Genomic DNA, 12,069 nt, shown 5'->3' on the forward strand with positions numbered 1-12,069 from the left:
CATGGACCTTCAAAATATATACATCATTATGTGTCAATCAAAAATTAAAATAATGAAAAAAATCCCTAAAACCAAAATTGTCTGCAGCTCAAAATTCTAGAAGTATGTTAAAATACAGAACATGTGTAGGTCTTCCTAAGCTGTCTCAGAACCAATGATTTCATTTATGTCAGAGGGTGTGCATGCAGGTCTAGCATGCAATACCAAGCTGTTAGGCGTGACAGTGAATTCTGTTACTGGAGCTCAAACTTAGAGCACCCAGAGGCACCTAGTGAAGGTCCGTTTTCAGAAGTGTGTGGGGGGTTGGGGGGTAACGGGGTGCAGCTCTGAAGTGAAAATGAAACTTCCAACAAAAGAATGCAGAGTGTTAAAAGTTCTTGAGAATGACCTACAGCCAACTCTTGTTGGCTGGTCGACTTCATAAAAGGTCTACAAAAATATGCCTTTTTAGGATCCCTACTTACCACCTGAGTAAGTAAAAGTTGAGGGCCATGAGCAAAGCAACCTAAGGATGCAAGAAGGGTCTTGAGGGGAGGAGGGGTGGAGCCAGGAGCGGGTCTGAGAGTTGCAACAAGATGACCAAGTGCAAGCTTTGAGCACCACACATCCCAGCAGCCTTGAGAAGCAGGTGAGCAAGTCTCACACCAGCAAGGCGTTGCTCACAGCATTAAGAATGTTGCCTGAGGAGGTTCGGGTTTCTTCAATTAGACCCTGAGGGATGTGGGGGTGGGGCTGTGTGGTGTAAACCCAGCTCCACCTGAGCCCCAAGGGAGCTGTGGACCATCTTCCAGAGTCTCAATTTTCGAAACTGTCATTTGATGGGTGATAATCTTAAAACATTTTCTCTTAAAGAAGCCATAGCTTATAGAATAGAAAGTAAAATTCATACAAAAATATTTGTCAAGACACAAAACCAGAGAAATACAACTTTTGCTCTGCTGGCCACTCTGAGCAGGATCCCAGATCCCTGGAGATTGAAGGGACTCTGCTTTGAATGCTGTGACCTGACTCCTGGCCCTGCATATGCCGAGGAGGACGGAGATGGGAAGACGCTGGAATGGGCTAGGGGTCCAGGTTGCACTGGGGCTGCACAAGCAGTTGCAGGAGGGGAGAGTGGAGGGAGGTGGCATTAGTGACAATAGCAGCCACAGAATGGAGAACAGTGATGAAGGCAGCCGAGTCTGGGGCAGGCTGGGAACAGAATAGCAGCAGATCTTCTGATATCAGAGGCTAATGCTGTTAAGAGACAGAAGCTAGGGCCAGCCCTTCCTTGAGGAGGAAGCCACCAACACCTAGCATCTCTCCAGAAGGGTTCACAGTTGTCTGGGCTCAAGCAGCTTGCAGGACAAGGGACCTTAATTCTCTGTCCCTCACTACTGGGATCCACAGTGAGATCTCCACCTAGCAGCAGCATCCAAGAAGGACATTTTGGGTAGGCTCATAGACATAAGCACTGAAATTAACCAGACTACAAGAGCTCCTCAAAAGTTTTTATTCTTTTTAAACTGGCACATTGCCTGGTATACATTGCCAGGTAGGCATTCAAAAAACGTTCTTTTTTTAAAGTATGCAATTTATAATACTGGGAGGATTTTATTTCAGTTTCCCAAAACACGATTATTCCTAGAAAGGGTGTACTCTCCCATGACTCTGGATAACAAAGGTTTTGTTCTGCTTTTTAAAGCCACCTCAGACAGACACTGGAACACGTTACATCTAACACTTAAGTGCTTTGAAAGGGCAGAAAAAAAAAAACCCAAGAAATTCAAGAGTTGTCATAATTGCTGGGAAGACTGTGGTTTCTACAGCCCAGGGCGGCTTCACAGTTGTCAGAGGACACAGATTCCATGTCCCTTCCCCACAAGGGACTTACAGGACAGCTTCCATGGTTGGTTCTTGAGTCTTTCTGCAGAGGGCAGACCAACAGAGAGGGCTGTGACCTCCTCCGACCAGCCCAGGCCTCACACTGCTGCGTCACGGACCCCGTATCAGCAGCATAGCTGCGGAACATATCATCCTGAAAGTGGATCCTCCGTGGATCACCCCAAGCAGCGCAGCCACAGCAGGGAACCAGAATGAGGCTCAAGGCCATTATCAAAAAAGTGACCTACCCTCTCCTTCCAATTAGTTACCTGCATTCACTGTGCAGTATAAACGAACAGAATTTCTACAAATTAAATTACTTTCTTAAAAATCAGCACATCGTTACAAACAATTCTCTTTGAGAAGTCTTTCCAATGCAGTTCTTAAAATTTAACATACAAAATGCTGTGCAAAAACAAACACTGACCTGAAATAAATAGAAAAAAAAAGTGGAAACAGCTAAAATCTTTTTGTGTTTTTAAATTAAAAGTTAAAAACACCAGCTGCACTTCAAAGTATTTGCAGGATGAAATACATCAAGAAGGCTATTAAAAACAGCCCTCAGAGTTCAGAGTTATATTTTCAACTGAGGTTTTGTGTGTTCAGAATTCACAATGGATGCCTCCGCTGAGATCTTTCACCACTCCCTCTTTGACCAGCTTTAACAGGAACTTGGTTTCCGTTGTCACATTATGCATGGTCTGAAAGTTCATGGCAGCCATGCACTGATTGTCAAAGTAGTGCAAAGGTGTTCTGGGTTGATTGAGGTCATATCCAAAACCTGCCAAACTGACTTCATCACACAGATGTGTGGCTAAGACGACAGCAATGACACCGATTGTGGGGACGTTCTGAGAAAGGGAAAAGACCAAAAAGCAAAAAAAAAAAAGTTTTAGCACAATTCACCATTTTGTCAATATTACAGATGCTATCAGAGTCATGAAAGCTATACCGGGGCTGCAATGTCTACATCACATAATTTTATACATCAGCAACTTTAGAGTCCAAGTCCCCATTTAAGTCAGGAATCTAGACTCTAAAACATGGTCTGTGATATTCACACACTTTCGAGGCAGTCTAACAATTCTTACAAAAAGTTAAAAGGTATACTTTCTAAAATGTCTACCCCACTGGTCCTATATGTGATGCCCAGAATCATTAAAAAAAAAAAAAAAAAGCCTACTTCCCACTTCCCAGTGACAAATGTCTATGAGGTCTGCTCTGGGATAGGTGGCCACAGGACCTTCTACAGTCCTTCCCAGGGCATGGTTTGTGGAGCCCTTCCCTTCCTGAGAACAGGGGATTCTCCGTTCTCACTGCAGAAGACTGCGTTCACACCACCTGCAGCTACAGCCTACCTTAAGGGCCCCATTAGCTTTGCTGGCAAATAGCACTTCCGGGCCATTTCCCCATGTTGAGCTGCTAAACCAGTTTCTTCCCACCCTCGGTTTGGGCAAGTAAACTTTTTTGTTTTTGAGACAGGGTCCGTCTCGCTCTGTCACCCAGGTTGGGGTGCAGTGGTGCAATCACGGCTCACTGCAGCCTCGACCTTCCCAGGCTCAAGTTATCCTCCCACCTCAGCCTCCTGAGTAGATGGGACTACAGGCATGCACCACCATGGCCTGGCTAATTTTTGTATTTTTTGTAGAGATAAGATTTTACCATGTTGCTCAGGCTGGTGTCAAACTCCTGGGCTCAAGTGATTCTCCCTTCTTGGCCTCTCAAAGTGCTGAGATTACAGGTATGAGCCACCATGCCCAGCTGCAAGTAAATTTTTGTCCCGAATAAAAGACTTTCATATTTGTTCCTTTAAAAATGTATACTACTGACTTTGGCCTAGAATGCCCTATGTCTAAACCTTTCTAGATTCTGATGTGTCCCCACTCCCTCCTCATGTCTGGCATCTTGTCATACCTCCTGGAACGTGCAAATCTGGCACTGTGCTTTCTGGATGTCCATGCCAGTCTTGGGCAAAGACAGTACACAGGACAGGGAGGAATACAGGAGGTCCTGCAGCTCACTAGGCCTCCTCGACAGCTGACACCAATCTACTAATACTCCATATTAGCATCCTTTCGCTTTTCATGTGCAAACGTGGCTCCCTTTTCATTCATCTTAGTTGAGCTTGTAGCTGCCATAAATATAACTCTCCTTTTTTGTAAATGGGAACCACAGTGGACCCTCGGAATTCACCAATTCAGGTGGGATTAGGAACATCTCCCGAAGCCATCATTTGTTAAAACCTGCCTCCTGCTCCTTGGTACCTCTCAAAGCCAACCTCATTTGTTAAAAAGAAACTCAACAGCCATTCTGCAAGCTTGGAAATAGAAACCAAGGGAAATTAACACAAAGGATATTTTACTCTTGTTTAGCCACGGCTCTAGGCATTGTTCTGTCTTCTCCAACCCTGTACCCCCAGTGACCAGCCTGGCACACAGGGAATACTCAATGTTTGTGGAAGGAGTGTGTATATTCAACTGTCCATTGGAGTGATATATGGAGAGAACGAAAAAACGATGAAAAACTCCCCGAAGCATGTTATCTCTATAGCATGCCCTCTGAGACCACACCTCCTATTGCTCAACAGGCTTCTTCATCTGCTGGAAGGACATATACATGAGTTCTGACACTGCAATTTTAGATCAGAAGTCCTCTTTTATGTTTTTATCCAAAAGAAAAACGCCATGTTATCAATTATAAAAATAGGCAAACATTGAATTCAACTAATAGACACATTATAAAACAGAAAGCAGAAGCCTTCTACAGACTTCCCCTCTGAAGAAGGGCATTCTTCACAGGTTGGTGTCTTTTTCCAGGCTTTTATACTAAACACATACATTTATTTTTCAAGTGTTTCATATCTTGATTTTCTCCTTAATATACAGTGGAGGTGTTTTCCTATCACAATATTGAATTGACTTTATAATAATTTGTTTAAACAATCCCATAATGACGAACACTTGGCTGTCTTTAGTCCTCTGCTGTCAACGCTATAGTATACATCCTAGAATATCCATCTTTGCAAATTTCTCTAATTTCCTTGTAATAACATTTTTAATGTAAAACTGGTGGGTCAGAGGTTATTCATATTTAAAATGGTTTAATATTGCCAAAATAGCCTCCAGGAAAAGTACCAACTGACCATTCTATCCACATTCCTGCCAAACAAGGATATTATCAAACTTTTAAGTCTTTGCTAAGAAAGTGGGCAAAAATGCTACTGTGGCTCTAATTTGCTTTTATTTGATTATTGGTAAAGCTGAACATTTTTCCATGTATTCTTTGGCTATTTTCATTCTTTTGTGAAATATCTATTCCTATTCTTTGCCCATTTTCCACTGGTTCATATTTTTATTTTTGATTTAATAAGAGCTCTTTGTATTCTGACAGTGTTTACTCTCGTTGTATATGTGATAATTTCCACACAGGTCTTAAGTTTTAAAGACACAGGTCAAGTTATTTAGATCAAGAAGCCGCAAGTAACAAAGGCATGCGCACCCCCGCTCCCCCTGGTGGCAGCACTTGCTAATTGCAGGTAAAGAATCTCTACTGCAATAAATAGCTTAGAGCACAAAGTTCCCAAATTAGGCTGCAAAATAAAAATCATCCAGGGAATTTAGAAAATCTTAAAATACAAACCAATTAAATCAGAATGCCTAAGATGAGACCCAGGCATTAACTGAAAAACACTGTTCTTGAGAATTGACTTTTATAACTATCACCTACAAATGTAAATATGACTTTTCTCTGAGGCACAGATTTTTTTAATTGAAAAAAATTAAAAAATAAAATGTAAATGACTTTTCAGATCACGAAAGTGCCTTTCAGTGTCCTGCAGTTATATGGAGTCCTGGAGTAAGAATACCTTACATAGCATCTCAGTGATGTAAGTGTTAATGGGGTGCCTACACTAAACGGAAGAGTCACTGGAGAGAAGGCCAATTAAACAATGAGGAGCCCTGCGGCCAAGTGCACAGTGGTAAGCACACATGGAGCATCTAATCAAAGGCTGGGTTTCTCCACTGGAGATGCTTTTGGGTATACAGTTGAGCCAAAGTGAAATTTGTAAACATCTCCCCTCAAACAGAGAACAATTAACTTTGAGTAGCAACAAAAATACCTTATCTCGGCCCCAGAACCTTGACTGAGGCTCTGAGTACTGAAGGATGTCAAAGGCAGTCTCTTTGATGATAACCGGATTCAAAATCCTGAAATGTTTTGGCTGTAGTGGAATTTTTTCTGCCACCTGCTTCCAAAAGAAAAGTCGCACCCAAAATGGCTAAGGAAAGCAAGCAAGTAGTCGTTAGTCACCCTTCCAGGGGAGGGGAGAAAGCATTCCCATTCATCAGGCCAAGGCCATGGGCATGACCCCATGTGGCCCTGTGCACTGCCTTCTGCAGCAACCTACTCCTGTAGATTGCAAAATCTATGCAAATTCAGCCCTTCAACTCAAAAAAGTAACTCTAAAATAACCACTTCCGAAAGGCAGCACTGGACAAAGAGAGAAACAGTAGAACAGCTCGTATTTGTTTGAGATAAACATTCCTCAATGGCTCTAAAGCTACCATTTTGTCCAGGGAAGCCCAAGCAAACAGCCCAAGCAAAAAGGCTATTAAGTGCTGTGACTGCCCTCACCTTGCATCCTCTCCCATTTACTCTATTTCCTAGTCCCATGAAGTCTCTTGGCAACTGACTGAAATCATTTCATATATGATTCATCTTCCAATTGGAACTTCTACCCAACAGAAAAATCCAGAAGACCATGATGACTGGTATAGAATCAGCTTTGGAAATACAAATTCTTCATCACATGGAGTTCGTGTGAAAAGTCTAATACATCCCATTAGTTTCACAGACAGCTAGTTTGTGCATATGTCTATAAATGTGCACACAGTCCTCAACAGTTGACCTCTGAAATGTATTTGAATATAATGTGTTGGACTATAAAGTAATGTGATCAATAAAGACAAAAAGAATATGACCAAGTGAGGGCCATCTCCTCCATAGCTGCCTTTCTGGAATGTTATGAATTTATTTCAACAAGGGAACCACTGACTAAAGCACTTTTGGAGAAGCTCTTTAGGAGTATTTCTTAACAATCTTATATTCTTTTCAATATCCTCAAAAAGGCTTATATTCATCTAAGTAAATCTAATATCTGGAACTATGCCAAAAGCTATGCAAGCCCATGTATGGAGAACCAGGTAAGTGAACAACCTCAGTAACAGCAATTTTGGTCACAATCTGGATATTACCATTAAGCAATGATCACCATTTTCATGTGACTCTTAATTAGGTTCTAAAAGCAATTTGCAGCAAATTTGCTGAGGGGTGGCTGGGTGGTGGCTCACGCCTGTAATCCCAGCACTTTGGGAGGCTGAGGCAGGTGGATCTCCTGAGGTCAGGTGTTCAAGATCAGCCTGGTCAACATGGTGAAACCCCGTCTCTACTAAAAATATAAAAATTAGCCAGGCACGGTGACAGGTGCCTGTAATCCCAACTACTCAGGAGGCTGAGGTGGGAGAATCGCTTGAACCTGGGATGTGGAGGTTGCAGTGAGCCAAGATTACACCACTGCACTCCAGCCTGGGCAACAGAGTGAGACTCCCTCTCAAAAAAAGAAAAGAAAAAAGAAAGAATTGCTGAGGTGTTTCTACAAAGAGAGCGATTATCATTTGAAAGACAACATGAAACTATGCACTCCACTGTGTATGTGTAAAAATAAAAGGTTATAATTACAACTGAGTCTCCTTCACTTTTTACTAAGGAACATTTAATAGAAGTTCTAGTGCTTACCAGGGTTTCATTTTTTACCATTGCTTGAAGCCAGTTGAAATCAACACTTTTAAATAAAACAGCAACGAACAAGTCATTGGAATAATATTCAAGGTCAGACAGCGGTGCACCCTCTGGATAAGTCATCCTTATAGTAGTTTTATTTCCAACGTGTTCTGAATAACCCTCAACTGGTGCACTGTTTAACCTATTTAAATAAAAAGGACAAAGACATACTGACAAAACAAGCCATCAACCATCTTTGCGTACCAGACATTATCCATGTCATGTCCTCCACATTTTCTTCATTCTCTTCAGACTAGGAATGAGTATTCCCAGCAGTCTCATGGCCCCTCCCAGCTCCGTCTTTCTAGGAGTTCAAGGAATGCAGCCTTTAGTCCCTGACTGAACATTTGTATCTAATTCTTGAATGTCAAGCAATTTCATCTAGCTCTACTATTTTTACTCAATCTAAGCATATTACATTTGGGACTTTCTCTAGGTACCAGTAAAATTTCCTTAGAAATTTCCCATTGTGCTCAGATATTAGTTCTTGCCAGAATTTCAAAAAAGGAATCAGAAGGGAAAATCTAGTCCACTATGCCCGGCTGACTTTTTGATTTTTTTGTAGAGACAAGTTGTCTCTATGTTGCCCAGGCCGGACTCAACCTCCTGAGTTCAAGTGATCCTCCTGCCTTGGCAAGTGCTGGGATTATAAGCACGAGCCACTGCACCTGGCCAGAAATCAATTTTTAAACAGTGAAACCAAAAAAAGAATCCAGGATGACTGCCTACTGGCTATCATGGTGAGTCTGAACTTCTCTGTGTGCCTTCCATGTCCCAGCCAGCACTGGCTTCCAGGACTCACTGGCCCCAGCCCCTTCTCTAGAAGCCAGGCCCCTCACCGACTCAAGTCTCCTGCTGTGTCCTCTTCTTGCCCCTGCCTGGGTCCTTTGCTGGTTTACTTGAACCTACCCACCTTCCAAACCTCACTTCCTCTGACAATGTTCTGCCACTGGCTGCAGCCTGCAGCATGCTCCTTCAACTTAGGGTCAATATGACCGCTTGGAGCATCCAACCATTTTGTGTTTTTGTTTCAACTTCTCAAATAGTAAGTCTCTTCATGGCAGGGACTGTGAAGAGCTTCCTGTATCCCTCACTGTTCCTGGAGCCGCACTGACCAAGAGCAGTGCACTGAGTTCTAGGAGAGAAAGGTTGGTTTTAAAAGCAATGTACCCCAGTTTGGGCAACTCGGAGAAACCCCATCTATACTAAAAATATAAAAAATTAGCTGCAATGTGTGTGGCCTGGGGTCCTAGCTACTGGAGGGGCTGTGGTGGGGGATCTCCTGAGCATGGGAAGTTGAGGCTGCAGTGAGCCGAGATCACACCACTGTACTCCAGTCTGGATGACAGGAGTGAGACCCTGCCTCAAAAAATAAAATAAAAACAATAAGTAAACAAATAAATAAAAGCAATGTACCTTATCACAACATCGAACTGGTTCAGGGTGTGGCCCAGTTCTAATCCGTGTAATATTCCTCCGCTTCCAATAACCACACAGCGCCGACAGGTCTTGACTTTCAAGTGTTCAGGGAGGTCGTGCTCTGGCAATAGTTCCAAGAGGGTCTGGACTTTACTGGAGAACTTCCGGAACCCAAAAGGAGGATCGTACTTGGACTCAGCTTCACTCGCTTTGGGGGCCTTCCATACAAAAGGGAGCAAGTCCATGCTATACCTGTGCTCAAATAACAGTGCCATTGACATCTTGGCAAACTTGGGTCGACATTCCTTCTGCAAGACTTGCTGGGCGTATTTCTGAGCTCTCTGGAATGAAATCACAGCAATCTGGGTTATAAAAACTCTCCTGCATTTAAAATGTACTCTTCTAGATGACAATTTGTCCTATGATATCTGATGTAGCTCCTGTGTCGATTACTGTCTTTTAACAAAGAACATTTGCATTTTCGAGTTAAGCTAGACTTAGAAACTTGAAGAAACAGCCTGGGAGAATCACATGACAAGGAGATAAACATAGCAGGGTATTCATTTCATTGCACAGGCAAAACAAGGACTCCCACCTCCCACCCCTGGCCTAACACTGTTCAAATACATTTGGGGTAAAAAATGTACTTTAGGGTGTTTAAGACTTCATGTTTCATTAACATTCTGATACATGCTACAACATGGTTAAACTTTGAGGACACTGTGCTAAGCAAAGACAGTCACAAAGAGACAAATACTATATGACCTGACTTATATGAGGCATCTAAAGTAGTCACATTCATAAAAACAGGAAAGAATGGTGGTTACCAGGGTCGAGGAGAGAGGGAAAAGGGAAGCTATTTAATGAGTACAGAGTTTTGGTTTTACAAGATGAAAGTGTTCTAGAAATTTGTTTCACAAGAGTGTAAATATACTTAACACTGCCAAATTGTACATTTAAAAATAATTATGATGGTAAATTTTATGTTTTTTTTTTTTTTTTTTACCATGATTAAAAAAAAGGTTTCATATATCAGGTTCTCATCTAGCAGGATGACGAACAGGCTTATTTATCAGTTGAGGTACAGAGCTTCACACAGCCTAGAATGCAAATTACCTTAAATAGAATCAGGGAACAATGTCCCCTTAACATAGAAATTGCATTGGTTTCAAGGCATTTTCCCAGTCTGCGTTTTCATACACATTTTAATGTTTTGTCTCAGCCAGGAGCTGCTGCTAAATCCCAAGTTCATTAGCCCAGCTGAAAGCAACAAACCTCAGAGGAAAGGCGGGCATGGTGGCTTACACCTATTATCTCAGCACTTTAGGAGGTCAAGGTGAGAGCATCACTTGAGCTCAGGGGTTCGAGGCCAGCCTGGGCAACATAGTGAGATCCCAACTCTGCCAAAAAATTTTTAAAAATAGGCCAGGTGTGGTGGTATGCACCTGTGGCCCCAGCTACATGGGAGTCTGAGGCAGGAGTATCAAGTGATCCTCGACCTGGGATGTTGAGACTTCAGTGAGTCATGATTGTGCCACTGTACTCCAGCCTGGGTGACAGATGGAGACGCTGTCTCAGAAAACAAACAAACCCCAAACACAACCTTGGGGGAATATGGTACATGTGTCCATTCACCCCAGTCTTCCTCTCGGCTCAGCTGGACAAATGCTTCTCAGAATCCCTGTCAGGTAGTTCTCCCTAATCTTTGTGCTTTTTTGTCCTTGTCTCCATATTTAGCAGTCTTGGCCCTGAGTTACCCTTCCTATTCACTGCCTTCTTGCAGGCAGACAGTGTGTGTGTGAGATCCTGTATTTACTGGGATATTTATTATTAGGAATTTAATATATCTTTTCAACTTTGTCAGTATCATTATGAGGATTATTACTGTGGTATAGGTTTAAATGTTTGACCCCACCTATGTTTTTCCTCAAGGCCTTGTTATTTTTATTTTCTAATTTTTGCTTCATACATTTTTTTAAGGAATGCATCTATCCTATTACGGCAGAAACAGTTAACATATTATAGCTTTGCCAAATTGTTGGCACCAATGATATCACTGTCTATATCCCAAGGATCTGGCCCAATTTCTGAAAAAGGAACTGGTATTTTTGGAGCCTCAGAAACGCTGCTACAGACACCATGCATAACTACTACCTCCGTTTACTCTCATGACACTATGGCACCTTAAAAGACAGTCATTAGTATCTTCACTTTGTAAGAGGTCTCAGCTAGCACAGCAATCTGGGCTAAGTCCTTCCCTGGCTCCTAAAACAACAGCTTCTTCTGACAGAAATCAGCACACACAAACACCACCACTGAGAACGAACGTTTAAATACAGATTGGCATCTTCATGAGGAATCCATGGGAAAGCCAAGCAAGGAATCTGCCATGACCCAGAGCCCCCTAGCCAGCAAATGGAGGGGCTCACCTCTGGCCAGGCCTCCAGCAAGCGATGCTCTGGTGCTTAATGCCAAGCTGGGGGAGGCAGGACACACAGAGCAGGTATCCACACTGCACATTCATCTCTAAACATTAGGCCTGAAGGTCATGAATGGCAATTTTTAGAGACCTAAAGGTCTAATTCTCCACTGAGAATCACATCCTAAGTGTATGGTTTTACAATCTCCTACAACAGAAAGGAACATCTGAGAAGTGGCAAGAGGGACCTGGAGAAGCTCACCGATGGCCACAGGACTAGAAAGAGGTGCGTGAGCGAGCTGCACGCTCGTGGCGCTGCCAGGTCTCATCTTCAGAAGCTTCATCTAGAAAGGAGTAAAATTTCATTCCACTTCCATTCTGACCTAGAGGTCAATTTCAGGCTTCCAACTTAATTTTCTATACTGTGGGCAGGGCACATGTCTCATAGTCTCCTTCTTACTGTGACCCCTCCTTGCGCCTGACAGCGGACGAGGTAAGTAAATCCTGACCGAGTGTTTTACATGCCG

At 42.7% G+C, this 12,069-nt stretch overlaps 1 protein-coding gene and 1 long non-coding RNA gene across 6 annotated transcripts in view; one reads left to right on the forward strand and one right to left on the reverse strand.

Annotated features, from left to right (window-relative positions):
• Positions 1-1,473: 1,473 nt before the first annotated feature.
• The window catches only part of ST3GAL5 (ST3 beta-galactoside alpha-2,3-sialyltransferase 5), a 49,580-nt gene continuing 38,984 nt past the window's right edge, over positions 1,474-12,069 (reverse strand). For 4 of the 5 annotated variants that reach the window (XM_032243569.1, XM_032243571.1, XM_032243573.1 and 1 more), the window contains 4 exons: positions 9,121-9,464; positions 7,660-7,846; positions 5,984-6,142; positions 1,474-2,714 (listed from right to left, as the gene is read on the reverse strand). In XM_032243569.1, coding sequence (XP_032099460.1) covers positions 2,466-2,714; positions 5,984-6,142; positions 7,660-7,846; positions 9,121-9,464 — 939 coding nt within the window. In that variant the 3' untranslated portion in view covers positions 1,474-2,465. Of the gene's footprint in view, positions 2,715-5,983; positions 6,143-7,659; positions 7,847-9,120; positions 9,465-11,804; positions 11,887-12,069 lie in introns of all 5 variants that reach the window. The other variant, XM_032243574.1, reaches the window with a different exon arrangement.
• On the forward strand, positions 3,530-8,391 carry LOC116526880. Its single transcript, XR_004258309.1, has 3 exons — positions 3,530-5,593; positions 5,746-5,753; positions 8,381-8,391. It is a non-coding gene; the product is annotated as an uncharacterized LOC116526880 (long non-coding RNA).

This window comes from Sapajus apella, unplaced genomic scaffold (assembly GCF_009761245.1).
Source record: "Sapajus apella isolate SASKATOON/1434 unplaced genomic scaffold, GSC_monkey_1.0 scaffold52, whole genome shotgun sequence".
Taxonomy (NCBI): Eukaryota; Metazoa; Chordata; class Mammalia; order Primates; family Cebidae; genus Sapajus; species Sapajus apella.